Raw genomic sequence first — 18,566 nt, 5'->3', positions numbered from 1 at the left:
AAAAAGGATAAAAAAAAAAAAAAAAGTAATCTAATGTTGATCATGGATTTCAATTTACTCAGATCAGATTTAGGCCTTGTTCATATGAGGATATTTATCCGTTATGGATTGGATACGTGCCCTTGTGTCTGCAGTGTAATCAGGTAGATCAGATTTGCAATGTGAGTCGCACGTCATTAAAAAAAATGGTAGCGAATGACATCAATTGTGACGGTTACATCTAGAAATATAGTTCTGCATTTAAGTCCCATACCTTAAATCTCATAAATAGACCAAAAAAACTTTTATATAATCAGGATGCACAGGTTAAATGCATTTGAAAAGAACCAAAATTGAACATTTATTCCCTCAAGTGATTCCAATCCAGTGTTTCTTTCCTCAGCAGAATGCTGAAAACCTGTAACAATTGACGTCTATAGTATATTTGTTTTTCTACAATGGAGGTCTATGGTTAGAGCACACATGTCAAGCCAGTGCCTGGAGGGCCACAACTCTGCAGTTTAGTTCCAACCCTAATTAAACACACCTAAACAAACTAAATGAGGCCTTTAGGCTTGTTTGACACCTACAGGTAGTTTTGTTGAAGCAGGGTAGGAACTAAACTGTGTAGGGCTGCGGCCCTCCAGGCACTGACTTTGACACCCCTGGGTTACAGGTTGGGGGCAGCACCTGTAAAGTGAATTTTCGTTTTTGGATGAACTATCCCTTTTAGCATGTTAACGAGAGCAAGAGGGAGCGAGGGAGAGATAGTGTGCACAAACACAGACTAAAGAATACACAAGACCAGTCACTCGTATATTTTTGAATAGGAAAAAGTATAACTGTCAATATGGCGAATAAAGCCGCGCCTTCTAGTAAAGGAGCCAATCAGTGATCGCTATATGGCAAATAAAGCCTGCCTTCTAGTACATAAGCCAATCAGCAATCGCTATAGAATGACAGTTCTCCGGGGGAGGGGATTGGACCAGATGTGAGTTTCTGCAGATTTTGTGTGAGACAAACATTTAGAAATGAAACTAAGGGTGCTTTCACACCTGCCTTATTTAGTTCGATTGAATCGCACTTGAGTTCGTTTTCCCTTTTGGTGCGGTTCGTTTGGGCAGGTGAGAATGCAGCAGTCGTACTCAAGTGCGCACCAAAAGCGGACCAAATAAGAGTACCGAGACCTGCTTTAAGAGGTGGTCTCGGTACGCTTTCAAACGAACCCTGGAGCGGTTCGTTTATGGTAAGAATATGATCCGAACTAAAACAGGTCCAGCCGCAAAAAGTACTGCGCCTTTTGGACTAATCCAGCTGCCGTAGGCCGATGCGCTGTGCATTATGGCATATGGAGGAAAAATATTTGTTGACAGCGCTTTACCTACAGAGAGAGAGAGGGGAAAACATGACCTAATGGATCGTTGGTAATATTTCCGCAAAATGACCATGTCGCAGTTTAGCTAAATTAATACACGCCTCCTCCTGAAGTGATGAGCAATGCATTAAAATATTGTTTTCCAGCCGCAGCCGCACTTCATTCTCGAAATGTATAGTTTGTCTAAAGCAGGCATACGATCAGTCAGTGCAGTCGTCCCTCCAATGTAAAAACGTCATTTTGTGTCTGCCGGTTTGTTTACTTGCGGGAGTTCATTGGCTTTTTCCCGCACGTGAAATCTGACCAATCAATAAGCAGTTTAGAAAATATGTTCAACAACATCTGGCCAATGAGTGATGTGGATTTTGTCAGATGACTGCATTTTGGTTCGTTTCAACTGGTTCGGACCAAAACCAGCAGTGTGGTGTGAAAACGACCCAAAGACGGCAGAAAATGCAACAAGGTATTATTTATTGCCCTTGGTCCGGACCAAATGAGGCGAACTACAGATGTGAAAGCACCCTAAATAGACAGGTGTTTAATTTTATTGGTTATTCGTAATATGAAATTAAATTGCAAGCTTGGCATGTAGTCTTGGAGAGTTTGATGCTTCCCCATTCAAACTGAATGCAGGAGCATACTGCCAAAGAGGCGTTTCATAGATAGGCCGCAGAGTGAAATGACTTAACTTAACGGGACTTTGGCACAATGCCGCCATGTAAACAATATAAAGCTATTTCATACATAAAGTAACAATGGACATGACATTAAAATGCTTACTAATCAAAAAAGTTCTCTACTTTAAAAGAAGATGGCTAAATGTGAATTTTCTCTAATAGACTATAACAAATCAACTTATCCAAAAATTGGCAGCAGTGTCTAAGAGAGAGAAATAACAGTGTTTAAGGATGCTATATACAGTTGAAGTCAGAATTCAAAGCCCCCTTCATTTTCCCCCCTCTTTTTTCAATATTTCCCAAATGATGTTTAACAGAGCAAGGACATTTTCACAGTATGTCTGTTAATATTTTTTCTTATGGGGAAAGTCTTATTTGTTTTATTTCGGCTAGAATAAAAGCAGTTTTAAATTTTTTAAACACCATTTTTGGTACAAAATGATTACCCCTTTAAGCTTTTTTTTCTTAAACATAATCTACAGAACAAACCATCATTATACAATAACTTGCCAAATTACCATAACCTGCCTAGTAAACCTAATTAACCTAGTTAAGCCCTTAAATGTCACTTTAAGCTGTATAGAAGTGTCTTGAAAAATATCTAGTCTAATATTATCTACTGTCATTATGACAAAGATAAAATAAATCAGTTATTAGAAATGAGTTATTAAAACTATTATGTTTAGAAAAGTGTTGAAATTTTTTTTTCTCTCTGTTAAACAGAAATTGGGGAAAAATAAACAAGCAGTCTAATAATTCAGGAGGGCTAATAATTCTGACCTTAACAGTATGAAAAAATTCAACCCTGCAAACAGATTAAAATACAGGAATGAAGAATAGACAGCTATTTTATTATCAAAGCACCTGCTTTATTCTTTGCCAGGTTGTTGCAAATTTGCATGTGCGGTGTAAATGCACGCATCGAGTCACCTTTAAAAGAAGATGTAAGCGGATGATCCAAAAAGTCAGATACAGATCACAAAACTGAAACTGACCATCAAGATCTGCAGTGTATATTCAGCCTAGATGTATTTATACCAGTAGAAAGAAACCTTCGTCCACTCAGAATGCTTGGTCCAAACATTAGCATCAGCTTTCTTACCTGCATGTCAAGAAGTGGATTTGCATACCTCTGCTCACCCCGTTTGCGCAGACGTCACATTATCATCAGATTACTGAAAAGGTGTGTGTCCAGCTGAAACTTCCACTGTAAGCACTTCTGTCTTTGTGTCGTGTTCTTTGGAAGCTCAAATACAGAAACAGAACAAGCTCTGTGGAAAAGCAGCATTTGGACGCTATTTTAGCTTTCTCTGCTACATTACAGCGTGAAGGATTCGGATTTCTGCTTTCCAATCTGTCTCATCATGGGCCAACAATTATCATTTTCATCATCCTGTCTCTCAGTATTTAACTGTGAATTGATTTTAATTAATGAATAAGTTAACACATTGCTTAATATAAGAATGTTCAGTGCATTTGCCTGTCTCTTTATAACTATCTTCAGAAGCCACTAGTGATGTAACGGTATCAGAATTTCACGGTACGGTAATACCTCGGTATGAATGTCACGGTACGGTATTTATTGAATCATTTACAGGAAAAAACAAAACTTACGAAAATACTCCAAAAAAGTGCCAAAAGTGTCAATGACATACAAATTAGTCATCTATCTGTACGCTTTGAAACAGGAACTTCAATTTTAATAACAAAAAAATATTAAACCATGTAAAAAAAAAATAAAGTTTTAATTTAGTATTGTTGAAAACTCATCACATTCAACATTTAATCACTCACTCACTTAGATAGAGATGGGTTTAAAGGAAAATTATCATATAAAAATAATCTGGTAAAAGCTGGTATCTCTGGGCATTTACAATGTCCCCTGCAACAGAAAAAAACCCTCTCATTTGGGACTGAGGTTTTTGGGACAAGAGAGATATGACTTGGCCCAGGTTGACAGCAGTGGGTAACGTTGTGCATTGTCTTTCCCCCACTTGAGAGGACAAACCATGAGTAGAATAGAGGTCTCATGTCTGCATCAATCTGAACAGTGTGCTGACAACACCGCTATTCAGTACACGCGCGACAACACAGCTGATAAGAACTCGCGCGACAACACAGCTGATAAGAACTCGCGCGACAACACCGCTATTCAGTACGCACGCGACAACACAGCTGATAAGAACTCGCGCGACAACACCGCTATTCAGTACGCGCGCGACAACACAGCTGATAAGAACTCGCGCGACAACACAGCTGATAAGAACTCGCGCGACAACACAGCTGATAAGAACTCGCGCGACAACACAGCTTATAAGAACTCGCGCGACAACACCACTATTCAGTACGCGCGCGACAACACAGCTGATAAGAACTCGCGCGACAACACAGCTTATAAGAACTCGCGCGACAACACCGCTATTCAGTACGCGCGCGACAACACAGCTGATAAGAACTCGCGCGACAACACAGCTTATAAGAACTCGCGCGACAACACCGCTATTCAGTACGCGCGCGACAACACAGCTGATAAGAACTCGCGCGACAACACTACTATTCAGTACGCGCGCGGCGACAACACCCGCTTTAGAGTTTTCCAGCTCTTTTTCATCCCCGCTTCTAGCAGCACACTCCATTTCCGCATTACCGGATCTGTAGCGACAACAGACCGGGATGATGGTCAAGCATGGGCTGATGGGAATTGTAGTTTTCGCTACCTCTCGTTCGCTTCATTCGCCTGAGCAAATTTTCTCAGAAGACCTATAGTTTTACCGAGTCATGCGACTACGGTAATATCGAAAAAAATTAGTATTGCGGTATGACGGTATTTACAATACCGTTACATCCCTAGAAGCCACCCAACTAGGTCAGAGGTCACGGAGACCTTGAGTGGAACTGAGAGCTGAGGACTGGAGGCAACTGTTTCTATAATTATTTCTACGAGTAATACTATCTAAAATGTCTAAAGTGATTTTGCAATTTTACGGTTAATTATTTTAAAGTGATTCTACTTTTTATTCAAGATAGACTTTGTGTAGTTAGGATATTATAACTGCCTGAATGTAGATTATACCGGTTTTTAACCAGTTTTGATAAAGACGGCTGAGAGTACACTCAGCCTTGGATAAGAAACAGATTATACTTTAAGTGTGTGTGTTCTATTTGATTGTTGATCCGTTTCACAGGTCTGGAGCCAGCTCTAATCAGTCTAAGGGATGTCTGACGTTTATGCTTAAGATATTGTTCAGAATATACGCACAAACCCCACGTGAAAATTTCCTAGTCTATCTCTGTTTTAACCAATCAGGTTAGAACACCTGTATGTGTGACGCAGTTAATGTCGTTATGTGAGAGTATAATTGTTATTGATTGGTGATTGTAAGCAGAGCGGCCTAGGAACTCATTGCAAGTGTTGAAGCTGGCATCTGTTGATGTAACTGCAAACTATCTTCAGTAAACTTGATTTATTTATTTAAATCTCTGACTCCGGCTCTTCTTCATCTACTAGACTGGTCATTCTTTGGGTCAAACTGTAAACTATCCCTACAAGCGCCTCTGGCCACGCCCCTTCGCTGCATGGGGTGAAAGCGCATAACCTGAAAGGTTTATGATTTCATTTACCCAGATTTTTTTTTGTAGTCCCCAAATTCGTTCACTGTAGGCTTTTCTAAGCTAACTCTGTAAAAGTCCTTTGCATCGAACTGAGCAAACTTTGATTACATTCAGAGATGTTGTTTATGTTCACACAACTACATTACACATCAAAGTTTGAAATATAATATCGTAGTGGACCACCGCTTTAATTATTATCAATGTTTTTGCAGTTTTATATTTTTGTGGAAATTGTAATACTTGTGTCAGTTACCACAAACCAGATAGACAACATGAAGAGCTCATCCAGACCCGCAACAGTAGTGATCATTCCTCCATCACAGCAGTCGCACATTAACAACAGAGAACAATCAGACATAATATACAGCATGAAGAAACAATTTAAACACAAATAATCGTTTAAATGTTTAAAAAAATCATTTTAATAAATCATTACTCATTATACATTACAAAAACCTCTATATTTTATATAAACTATCAAAAAAGTATGAGGTAATCTTTTTATTTTAAAGTGCAACACGCCCTGGATGTTTCCTAGCATCAGGTGTACCTTTATATCTGATATAAAGTACCGTTAACACTGTGGATATGTTAAACTCATAGAGTGAAAGGCTGTTTTTGCACTGCTGTCCCTGAATCAACACTAATCCTGAGCTACAACACGTCCTGGATTTTACAGTGAGATAGGATATTAGCATGAGGATGTTTTTGGTATTGCTCTGTTGTGTTTGATTAAATCTCATCTGAATCGTCCCAGTCACTGACGGTCACGAGACTGCTCTTCAATGTGCTGGCCGTTCCTGCGTCTGTGAGGCCTGCAAAACACAGAAAAGCAGGTCAGTTGTCATTTCATTATGTGGAGTTTGCTCGTGTTGGCGTAGATGTCCTCCAGTTTCCCCCACAGTCCAAAGACATGTGCTATAGGTGAATTGGATGAACTAAATTGGTCATGGTGAATGAGTGTGTGTAAATGCCAGAGTGTATGGGTGTTTCCCACTACTGGGTTGCGGCTGGAAGGGCATCCGCTGCGTAAAACTTATGCTGGAATAGTTGGCGGCTCATTCAGCGGTGGCGCAACAGATTAATAAAAGGACTAAGCCGAAAATGAATGAATAAGTTGGCGGTTCATTCCGCTGTGGCAACCCTTTGATAAACACAGGACTAAGCCGAAGGAAAATTCATAAATTAATATATTTTGAGTTAAAAAAGTGGTTTGCAAGTGTTCGCTGTTTCGTTTCAGGAGTCCCGAGTTCGAGTCCCAGCTTGCAGACCTTTGTCGATCCCTTCAACTTCTCTCTTTACAGCTTAGCTTCCTGTTTAACTAATGTCCTATCACAATGAAGTAAAAACATTTTTTAAAGTACCTGGCTTGTGTCCTTTGCCAGTTGAGGAGCCCCAGACACTTGTGCTGGTGTCTTGACTCTTGTCCAGGCTCTTTCTGACGGGTACAGGACACTGAGTGGGTTTGGCCACAGCGGGCACATCTTCCAGAGAGGAGATATCCCAGTCATCATCATCATCATCATCATCTGAGTACTGAGACACAGCAGAGAAACACTCATTACAAATTTGGTATAGAGACGAAAATGAACAAATGTAACCAATTAACTAATGCAGAAATAAAAAAAATCAATTCTGGAAACTAGGAATGATTGATGAAAATGGTTTTTTGGTTTTTGCCTGAAAGAAAAAAAGGCTGAAAAATGTAAGTCATTAAAATTTAACTTAATTTAAGTTAAATCATGAAGTCTTACTTTATATTAGCCAGTAAAATATTATAAATAGATGATATAAATATAAAAATATATATTTTATATTCAAATATAACTATAAAATAATGATAGAAAACGACTTTGTAAAAAAAATATGTATAACTTTCCAATAGGGATGCACTGAAATTAAAGTTCTAGGTCAGAACCAACAAAGCATTGCAATAATTATTTAATATTTTTGACTTTATAATATAAAGTATTGGCGTTACAGTGACACAGTGGGTAGCACCATCGCCTCACAGCAAGAAGGTCACTTGTTCGAGCCCCGGCTAGGTCAGTTGGCATTTCTGTGTGGAGTTTGCATGTTCTCTCCGTGATTGTGTTGGTTTCCTCCAGGTGCTCCGGTTTCCCCCCAAAGACATGCGGCATAGATGAATTGAATAAGCTAAATTGGCCATAGTGTATGTGTGTGAATGAGTGTATGGCTTTTTCCCAGTGATGGGTTGTGGCTAGAAGGGCATCTGCTGCATAAAACATATGCTGGATAAGTTGGCAACCCCAGATTAATAAAAGAAAATGAATGAATAAATATAAATATAAAAGTAATGATAGAAAAGAACTTTGTAAAAAACATTAGTTCGTTTCCCGAGGGAATGCACTAAAATGAAAGTTCTAGGTCAATACCAAAAAGCCTTAAAATAATACTTTTTAAATAATAATTATATTAATAATTGTATAAATAATTATAAAAATATTTAATAATAATTACATGAAAATATAAAGTAATTTCGTAGGACTTTTTATATTGAATTTAATTTAAGTTATTACGATAAATCAAAAAAGTCTTACAAAATTACTTTTATACTTTACTATATTATCTTGTAAAAACAATAAATAATTATTACTATGCAGTTTTGTTATTGCGGCAACACGGTGGTTCAGTAGTTATCACTGTCGCCCCACAGCAAGAAGGTCGCTGGTTTGAGTCCCAGCTCGGCCAATTGGCATTTTTGTGTGGAGTTTGCATGTTCTCCCAAAAGACATGTGCTATAGGTGAATTTTATAAATTAAATTGGACATAGTGCGTGCGTGTGAATGAGTGTGTGTGGATGTTTCCCAGTGCTGGGTTGCTGCTGGAATGGCGTTCGCTGTGTAAAACACATGCTGGATAAGCTGACCCCTGATTAATAAAGGGACTAAGCTAAAGGAAAATAAATAAATAAATTTTTGTTATTAATTTTTTTTTTTTTTTTTTTGGTTTATCTTCAGTGTATTCCTAAACTGTAATACATTTTTTTAAAAGTCATTTTTTAATATCATACTAAAAAATGTTGTTACTGTCACTTTTGTTTTCTGTAAGTTTGCTTGCTGCATAAATGTATTAATTTCTTAACTTCAAAGATTTGAAAGTTGTTGGAATTTACTGAAAATAAGTACATTGTAACAAGCCCCATAACTAGGGCCAGACGGAATCTGAAGACATTTTTTGCTGTTTCTGCGCAGAATTTTGCTAAAAATCAGCAGATTCATGCAAAATGATTTTGGTAGTATCATAAGTAAAACCTTAATATATGAACTAAATAGTAATACCTTTTTAACTTGTATTTAATGTTTACAATGCAAATCCAATTAGATCCACTTTTATTTGTTAAACAAATCAACTCTTCTATATAATAAATGTAAAATACAGAAAATATCACTTTACAAACTGTATTCTAAATAAATTATATGGTCATTTTAATATCAGTCAATATTTATTACTGAAAATAATTTGAAAACTGAATAAATATAAATTTACACACATTTACACAAGTAAATAAACAGAATTAATGATGGTCTAAAAATCTGCAGAAATCTGCGGAATTCTAAGCGTAGAAACTGACAGTTCTCCAAAAAAATGACAATTCTGTCATCATTTATTTGTTTACAAACTTTTCATTCACCTTTTTGAGGTTCTTTTTTCTGCTTAACACAAAGCATTCATTGACTTCCATACTTCCCACTATGGATGTCAATGCTTTTCCACCCCCAAAATTCCTCAGAATATCTTTTTTGTATTCAACAGAAGTAAGCTGAGAACCTCTTGAGTGTGGGTAAATGGTGAGGAAATGTTCATTTTGAGTGAACTATCCCTTTAAATACACATTTTTTAAAGGGCCAGCTCTTACTTTAAGCTCTTTCTTTGCGTTCTGCCTTGTATTTCTGACTTCTGTTGGCTTTTCCAGAAATGTATTAACGCCCCCTGCTGGTTTCTTAGGACCTCGAGCCGCCAGCTGTTTTTCAAGGCTTTTGCCAAGAGCTTTGACATTACCTACAGAAAACAGAGAGAGCACATAATATTTTACCAGATATTTTTCAAGATGCTAGTATTCAGCTTAAAGTGACATTTAACAGCTTAACTAGGTTAATTAGGCAAGTTAGGGTAATTATGCAAGTCATTGTATATCGATGGCCAAAATAAAACAAGACTTTCAACAGAAGAAAAATACAGGAAATACTGTAAAAAGTAATAATAATAATACGATATTATAATAATAATATTGACTTCAACTGTATATATAACAATATATCTGGAGTTTATTTTGTTTCCGTTTCAACACATTAGCTGACGCGAGTCTTACTGTGAGTGACGTTCTTCAGGTTTCCATTCTGGTCGGTGTGTTTGTGCAGCTGTGAGAGGTTGATCTCCTCCATCTCGCTGCCGTCGCTCCAGTCGCTGTCGCTCAGTGTGGTCACGTTTGTTGGTTCTGCGCTGGTCAGGGCCACAGCGGGACGCACCGACTGAGCCGTCGACTGTGTTTTAGCAGTGTTTTGAGCTTTGGCTGTGCTGCTGTTGACCAGGACAGTTTTCTTCTGCATTTGAGGGGATTCTTCATCAGATGATTCTTCTTCCTCTTCCTCTTCTTCTTCTTCTTCAGACGAGTCTTCGTCAGAGCTGAATGGAGGAGTTCTGCAAGTTGGACACAATTGGTGCATGTGTATGAGTCGATGATGAACAAAGGTTTATATTAAGGCTGCACAAAATATTGTTTTAAAGACCCTTTAAAGAAGACATGAAATCAAAACTAGCATATTGATTTTGTTGGCTCACGTTGCTAGTTTTGTGGTGAACAATTAATCTGCGCATGTCATTGAGAAAAAAAATGTTCGCTCTTGTAATCTTTGAAAACTGAAAATGCTCTTCCTGTTTGTTTTCAGTTTAATTCTCAGATTAAGTCTGCCTGAGGTATTGGGCGTGGCTAACATGCTTAACCACACCCCTCCAAATGTCAGTTTTGACAACCGAAAAGGTGAGGAGGAGGAGTCTGTTAGGGTGTAGTAACTCTACTGAAACCTTTTCCCCGATCTTTTCTGAATGAAACGCCTAGTTTACTACATCCAATCACAACGCAGTAGAATCATAAGCCACGCCCACTACTTTCTCATTTAATATTCCATTTCTCTAGGAACTGTGTTACAATATGAAAAAAAAAAATGGTCACAGCTTCCGGTTCATGCGCACTTTAAGGCATTTCTCTCGGCCAGTACGCTGTTTGCATGGGGAAACTTCAAATTCTCGAAAACTCTTTGATAACTTCCAATTAAATTTCTTATTTGAAATCACCAATAAAATTAAACAACTGTCTGTTTACTTTTGTTTCTAAATGTTCAAATAACATAAAATCTGCAGAAACTGTTGTAGAAACTCACGTCTGGTCCGAACCCCTCCCCTGGAGGTCCATCAGTTTATAGAGATCGATGATTGGCTCTTGTACTAAAAGGCGGGGCTTCATTCGCCTTATCCGCTTCTTAAGTGTGACGTCACGCTAAGCGGCTTCCGGGTCCAAGCGCTCTATTCAACTGAATGGGGAGGCTCGTAAAATGGTAGTAATAAACGTTTACAAAGCGATTTAATACTTTCGAAAATTACGATCGCAATATAATGTCCATGCCTAATATCCAATGGCCAGAATGTGATTCTTTTATTATAAATTGTTTTTGGTATTTGTGATGCAGCAAGCCCAGAGATTGTTGTGTACACTATGACTTTATCTAAAATTAACTTTAATGTGTGATGAGTTCAAATGAATGGCGGCTTGGACCCGGAAACAGTATTACATACGTCACCAACACGTCACCACTTATCAAGCGGATTGACCATTACACTTTTCCCCATTCAAAACTATACAAGTGACATGTCGTGTATTCTAAGATTTTTTAAATATAGATATTGCATTGGGCACATCTGCAATTTTTGCATCGTGAAATCGGAAATGTCGAGTTGGGATAATAGTACACCAGGAACTACAGTTCAGAACATTGTGGTGCCATTGCGAAGTTTAACCTTAATAGAGGACATTTTTTTATTTGCTTGTGTTTTAAGGCTTTTGACTAAACGATTTTAAGCAAATTCAAACCATTTATGTATGAGAAATTGTACAGTTTGTAGCTTTAACAAAGTTTAATCATATTAATTTTTACACTATGAAGACTTTAAACTATACAGTGTTATTTATTTACATTCAGTTTCTGCACCTTAATACAGTTAGGCTCTCCAGAAAACCATAAAAAAACGCACATTTTATTTGCTTTCTTTTCATATAGAGCAATACACGTAATAAAATTATATTCTTATCACATCATTTCAAGAGTTCACACTTAGCTGATGATTTACAAAGCTTATTTGGCATGCTGTCCCGGGAGAGAGCCCCGAGCTCAAGGGCTCCTCGAGCCCGGGGCTTCCTCCCGTTGGCAGAGCAAGAGGGGAGCCCGAGCTCAGTGGATCTCAGAACTCCCCTGCCGCTGTAGCTAAGGGAACGTAAGGGATTAGACAAGCTTGATTGTTATGTATGTTGAATGTCTTTGTATGGTGGGAGGAAACCGGAGAACCTGGGGAAAACCCACGCGGACACGGGGAAGACATACAAACTCCTCACAGAAACACCCACCGGACCTATGGAACTAGGGCCGGCAGTATTCTTGCTGTGTGGCTCGCAGTGCTAACCACTGGACCGCCGTGCCGCCCAATCACAGGTAAAGGAGGAGAATAGGGGTGGAGGGGGGTTTCTTCCAAACGAAGATAAAGTGAACTGAAAACTGAGGCTATTTATAGTAGCTTAGGGCTCATATGATTGGAAGATAGTGATTAGCAAATGCGAGACTGGCCGTGATGATTCATAAGCACGTGATCCTCTCGAAATTAGTTTATGAATAAACTTCACATAGCACAGAAAAACAAAACATTGCAATGTCAGTTTTTTCCAACATTGCACAGCCATAGTTTACATGCCAAATAATCTCATCTTTGATGACACAGTAAAAGGATCAGAACTGTCCCTTTTAATCTGTCGCTATCCCTCAAAGCACAAGACTTTACACATAATTTTTGAAACAGTTTTTAAAATTGACTATGATCACTGATTCTCTCCTGAACACTTCAGTCCTGTACCTGCGATGCTGCAGTGGTGTGGAGGTCTTGTGTGGGACGTTGGATCTGCTGCGTGGGACAGGCTGAGGGGTTCTTTGCTGTTTAGAAGCAGGGCCAGACATCACTCGAGTTACTGTCGATGGAAAACTGCTGGATCTGGGTCTGGACTGAACCACTGTAAGAAAACAAGACATCAGCTTTACTGTAAAAATAAAAAGCAACCCAGCAGTCACCTTAATGTCAAAACGTCAAAAAACTGACATCAAGTACATCCAAAAAAAAAAAAAACACATAAAAAACAGCCAATAATATCCTCCTTTATATTAATTGTCCTTAACTAACATGTAATTACACTGAAATTAATTAATACAATGTACTTATTGTGTACATTAAATATATGTTTTTACATTGTACAGGTGGAGAGAAAATTAAATGCAATGTTTACTCTATTTGTTTTAGTAACAGATAAACCTGTTAAGAAGAACCAAATAAAAATATCTCAGCTTTGATACTGTGTGTGAAATCAAAGATCCTGACCTTGTTCATGTAGTTTGGGTTTGACAGGCTGCTCTGTGTTCCTCTCCTTCACCCTCTGCTCCAGTTTATGGCTGATCTCCTTCAGTGCCCTTCGATAAACAGGATCCTCCTCCAGTTTTTTCCGCCGATCGCTGATAATCTGGGTCATGCTGCTCTTATAGAGGTTTTTAGACAGACCACTGACTCCCTGAACAGCACAACAGAAACTGAGGTTACTCTTTTTGTTCACATCATGTTTTTGTTCATTCGGTTGGTCATGTACCCCCTTCAGAGTTTCCCCTACCATTATATTACAGGGCTCGAAATTAACCTTTTTGCTTGGTAGGAGAGGTGCTCCGAACTTTAAAAATTTAGGCGCATGAGGCAAAATTTAGTCGCACCCAACAATTTTGAGCACCGTTACTACAAACATATTTATAAGATTTGAAATCAACACTAATCAAACTAACAAGCAAAAAAATATATATGCAAGCGTGAGGAAAATATGTTTCAACAAAATCCCGTTATCACAAGAAAATAGATTTTTAAAACGTAACTTATGCATTATGCATTATGCATAACGTTACATCATGCTAATAGCCATACCGGTCTTCATGAGTAGCGATATTGCCAACCCAAGCTCATTCTGGAAACGTAGCCCCGCGGAAGTTTCTGGAGACCGCGATTTACGTGGCTGGAGGTACGTACGGCTGCGTTTAGTTTTTTTCGAGCGAACGCTGCGGGGTGGTGTAGCGCCACTCCTCTCCTCCTCTTCGCGCTTGCTGGCCGACGGCTCACCTCCGAGTGGAGGGCTTTCCCGATGCAACCAGTTTGTCCGCTTAGCTCACAGCGTTGCGTCGGCGGAGCTGAGGCCCCTGAGGAGGAGGAGCCGGCCGTAAGGACGACGACCGGGATCGAGTCTGGGGAACAGCGGTTACAGAAATCAGGTAAGATGAAAAACAGAATCCGAAAAATAAGGGCGAGAACGTGGCGGGATCCGAAAACGCGGTCTAAATCGAAGACGAGGGCTTTTGTTTTTGTTTTTTTCTGGACAGCTTTTGAAAACCGTCGCTTGGGTTTAGTGAAGGAGGAGGAGGAGGAGGAAGAGGAGGGCGGCCGGGTTGGCCGATCTGGCGGCTTTTCGCGTGAGAACAGCGCGGGCGCGAACGGAGCGCGCTCCCGAGAGGCGCCCGAGACGCGAAAAAGCGCGCACAGCGGCCTCTCGCGGCTCGGCGAAAACAAAAAACGCTCGAATATGTACCTCCCGGGACGTATCTCGCGGTCCGCAGAAACGTCTGCGGGGCTACGTTTCCACAATGAGCCCGGGTTAGATATTACTTTACTCAGTGTAAGCCCGTTTGCGATGATGTACGTTGTGTTAAATTTTACATATAGCTGCCACTTGCATGGCAGACAGCATCTGGCAATTATATAAAGGATTAAACAGAAGCTCGCGTGCTAGATGTGGCAAACAGTTACCTGAAAATTCCATCCCACAGACTTGAAGCCAATGAAAGTCTTTTATCCACTTTTCGAAAAGTGTAGGTGGTAGATTAACATTCAGCACATGGTCACTAGTACGATGTGTCATTATTTATAACTTCAGATGCCATGGTTTCAAAAACAAAATCTGTCAGTGTTATCTTCATTCTCATCTTCAGCGCTTTACAATTTTTCGCGGTAGTAGCTCTCTCTGTCATCCCAAGCCAGAAGGCACTCGCTGAGTGATTGACAGCTGATATTAACCAATCATTCGCGTTCAGTGCTAGAGCAGTGGTGGGCCAATAAGAAGAGCGCGTAGGCGGGGCAAGCATTTCGGACTTGGCTTTGTTTACTGCAGCAAGTTGACATGACAACTGTTGTAAACCATTCCTGAATGCTGCGTTTCGCGTTTCAGGTGCAGACAAACAGCTTAGAGATGCATTCTGCGTAAAATGTCTCACGAATCCGCGCATGTGGTGAACATTTTGGAGTAAAAACTGATCGCACACAACAATTTTAAGCACTCGCAAAAGTGCTCCCAAATATATTTTGAGGTCGCATAAATAAAATTTCGGGCGCATATGTGACCAAAATGGTCGCAATTTCGAGCCCTGTATTAGCATTCATTTACTTGTATAGAAATTTGCTGAACAACTGCTAATTAATTATTTTCCATAACACTATATAAGACTAGCACGAACTAGATTTGCTCACATCTTAAATGTGTCATTTGATCATTTGCAAGCATCTTCAATGTGTCATATTTCATTTTAAATGTATATTTATTTTATTTCATGCATTGTTCACTCATGGAGTTGTATTCTCCATGCATTCTGTCTTCTCGCTGTTTAAGCAAAGGCCACTGATTAAAAAAAACTGGCAGATAGCATTTTATGTAAAAGAAAAAGTACTATTTTATTTAAATACTATTTAGTTACTATTAATTATCTATTTAAGAACAAAATTTGACAGCAGAATTACAAATAAAATTTTAAGGACATCTTTCAAAATCTAAAATTCAAGCATTTTCAAGGATATCCAGCACCCGTAAGAACCCTGTATGTCATATTTACTGCTGCAAGATTTGAGAAAAGATGCCATTAAATAGTAGGTTGTCAGAAACCCCCTAAAAAGGTGTAAACACTAACCTTGATGCCTAAGCTCTGCAGTCTATCATCCAGGTTGTGCTGAGCTGCCAGACGCATGTCTCTCCTCAAACCCGGATTCTTCAGCAGCTCTTGCACCTCCTTCTGCCAAGACCTGTTTTCCGTCGGACTTTCAGAGATGCTTGAGGAATCTGAAAAAAAAAGGATAGGAATGATCATGGTAGTCTGTGTTCGACATACAAAATGGCACATTTTTTGTCATTCTCCAATTGCAGTGGCAGATTCAGCATCACGTTCCAAAAAACTTCTTAGTCAGAAGAAAATACACAGCTCGATTATGGAGGACTGAATGGAATTGTTTTATAAAACCGCCATTATAATGCTGCAAAGTGACAAAGTTTTAATTATATGCACGCTTGCATCTCCAATCAAGTTACTTTTTTAAATCAAAACTACAGGAAAAGACATGTGAAAGCATCACAATTTAAAATAATAATTTTCTTGATTGGTGACTTAAAAAAAAAGTTATTTATTCCAGTGATACATGATCCTTCATGAATCATCCAGAAAAGCTGATTTGGAGCTCGGGGAGCATTTCTTCTTATTATTATTATTAAATAAGCTGCTTAATTCATTAGGTGTACTACAGCAGGGGAGTTTTCGAGATCTACCTGAGCTCAAACTCCCCTCTCGCCCTACAACAGGAGGGAGCCTCGGGCTCGAGGATCTTATGAGCTCAGGGCTCACTCCTGGGACATCATGCTAAACACGCTTTATAATCAATCATCAGCTAAGTGTGAACTCTTGAAATGAGCTTTAGTATAGTTTTTAGATAATACAAATGCTCCCATTATTTATTGTTGTTTCAAATACAACAAACGAAGATATTAAAAAGCCACATGAGGGAGAATAAATTACATGTATTATGTATTCGTCATTTATGGGTGAACTATCCCTTTAAGTAAGATTCAAATGATTCAAATGTTACTGCTAGATAGTAGCAACAGAGGGTTAAACGTGAGATTTTTTAAATTATTTAGTCTGACTTTGTATAAAGAAAGAACGGATAAGCCACTGCAATTGTATGGCAACTTTCAAACATATAATCAACAAGGAACATCAATTAAAACCCATACATTCCCTGTAGCTCCACACTGACATATTCATTCTCTAACTCTGAGCTGCCCACTGATCACACGCATGCTGTAACTTGCATTTTCCCGCTCATGCCAAAGTTACGACACACACTCAAATAATGCACGCCGAGCTGAGCGACAGATCCATCATGCAGACGGGATGCGTTCATGCCACAGACTACACTGTACTCGATGATTACCTTTGTCCTCTTCTGACAGCTCCACTATAGGATCCAGCTTATGCACTGAGTTGGACTGCTCTGATAGGACAGCGCGGAGAGGTCAGAGAAGAGTAAAGGGGTTACACCATAATTCAGATCTAACTCTTTTATTCTGAACTGATATTACCCATACTGACCCCATGCTTGCTTAAGAGCTGATTAAAACACATTTTTTAATGTATGTAAAAAAGGTCCTGAAGCCATCTACATTTAAAGTAAATAATATTAGCCTCCCTTTTTAGTTTTTGCCCAATTTCTGTTCAACGAATAGAAGATTTCAAAGCACATTTCTAAACATAAATATAACTCATTTCTAATAACTGATTCCTTTTGTCTTATGACAGTACATCATATTTTATTACATATTTTTCAAGATACTAGTATTCAGCTTAAAGAGCAATTTAAAGACTTAACTAGGAGAGTTAGAGGAATTAGGCAAGACATTGTATAACCGTGGTTTGTTCTGTAGACAATTAATTGCTTAAAGGGGCTAATAATATTGACCTTAACATATATATAACAGTTTCCACAAAAATATGAAGCAGTGCAACTGTTTTCATCGTTGATAATAATTTTTCAGGAGCACAAGATCAGCATATTGCCATCATTTCTGAAGGACAATAAGACTGAAGTACAGAAGCTGCCAGTCAAAAGCTGTGAAGAAGTAGGATTTTTAATGTTTTTATTAGAAGACTCTTCAGCTCAACAAGCCTGCATTTATTTGATCCAAACAGCAAAGACAGTAACACTCTGAAAATGTCATTTATGGTTGTGACTTCAAAGCTGAATAACTTTTAGCAATATTACTCCAGTCACATTATACTTTGTAAATTGTTCTAATATACTGATTTGCTGCTTAAGAAACATTTATTATTATTATGAATATTATTATCAATTTTTGTTAACAATAGAGTAATTTATTTTAGGACTCTTTCATGAACAGAAAGATCAGCATTTTTCTGAAATAAAAAAACACATTTGCAGCATTATACACTATTTAAAAACTACTGTTAGATTCATGTTTTTTGCAAAGAAAATAAAGAAATTAATCATTTTACTTCACAAAAGTGAAGATAAAGACATTTATGTTAGGTTTCTATTTCAGACAAATGATGTTCTTCTAAACTTCACATTCATCCAAAAGCTGAATAAGAAAGCTGTTTTAAAATTTTTCATAATATTAACTGGGGTTTTTTTGAGCAGCAAACCAAATATTAGAACAATTTCTGATGGATCATGTGACTGGAGTAATTATGCTAAAAATTCAGCTTTGAAATTTCAGGAGGAAATTTACTAAATTAGTAAAATAAAAAAATAAAAACATTTTAAAACATTCAAATAGA

The 18,566-nt window shown here is 38.4% G+C and overlaps 1 protein-coding gene across 12 annotated transcripts in view; it reads right to left on the bottom strand.

Annotated features, from left to right (window-relative positions):
* Window positions 1–6,041: 6,041 nt before the first annotated feature.
* Window positions 6,042–18,566, bottom strand: part of dzip1 (DAZ interacting zinc finger protein 1) — a 30,765-nt gene continuing 18,240 nt past the window's right edge. For 4 of the 12 annotated variants that reach the window (NM_001312898.1, XM_087255312.1, XM_087255313.1 and 1 more), the window contains exons 12-19: window positions 17,203–17,262; window positions 15,909–16,057; window positions 13,300–13,486; window positions 12,784–12,937; window positions 9,977–10,305; window positions 9,524–9,666; window positions 7,008–7,179; window positions 6,042–6,458 (exon numbers count right to left, since the gene is read on the bottom strand). In NM_001312898.1, coding sequence (NP_001299827.1) covers window positions 6,376–6,458; window positions 7,008–7,179; window positions 9,524–9,666; window positions 9,977–10,305; window positions 12,784–12,937; window positions 13,300–13,486; window positions 15,909–16,057; window positions 17,203–17,262 — 1,277 coding nt within the window. In that variant the 3' untranslated portion in view covers window positions 6,042–6,375. Of the gene's footprint in view, window positions 6,459–7,007; window positions 7,180–9,523; window positions 9,667–9,976; window positions 10,306–12,783; window positions 12,938–13,299; window positions 14,922–15,231; window positions 15,605–15,805; window positions 16,058–17,202; window positions 17,263–18,566 lie in introns of those variants that run through there. The other 8 variants (NM_001001501.2, XM_087255314.1, XM_087255315.1 and 5 more) reach the window with 5 other exon arrangements.

The sequence above is a fragment of the Danio rerio genome, chromosome 6 (assembly GCF_052040795.2).
Source record: "Danio rerio strain M-AB ecotype USA chromosome 6, GRCz13ab, whole genome shotgun sequence".
Classification (NCBI taxonomy): domain Eukaryota; kingdom Metazoa; phylum Chordata; class Actinopteri; order Cypriniformes; family Danionidae; genus Danio; species Danio rerio.
This window is presented reverse-complemented; position numbering and strand designations above follow the sequence as displayed.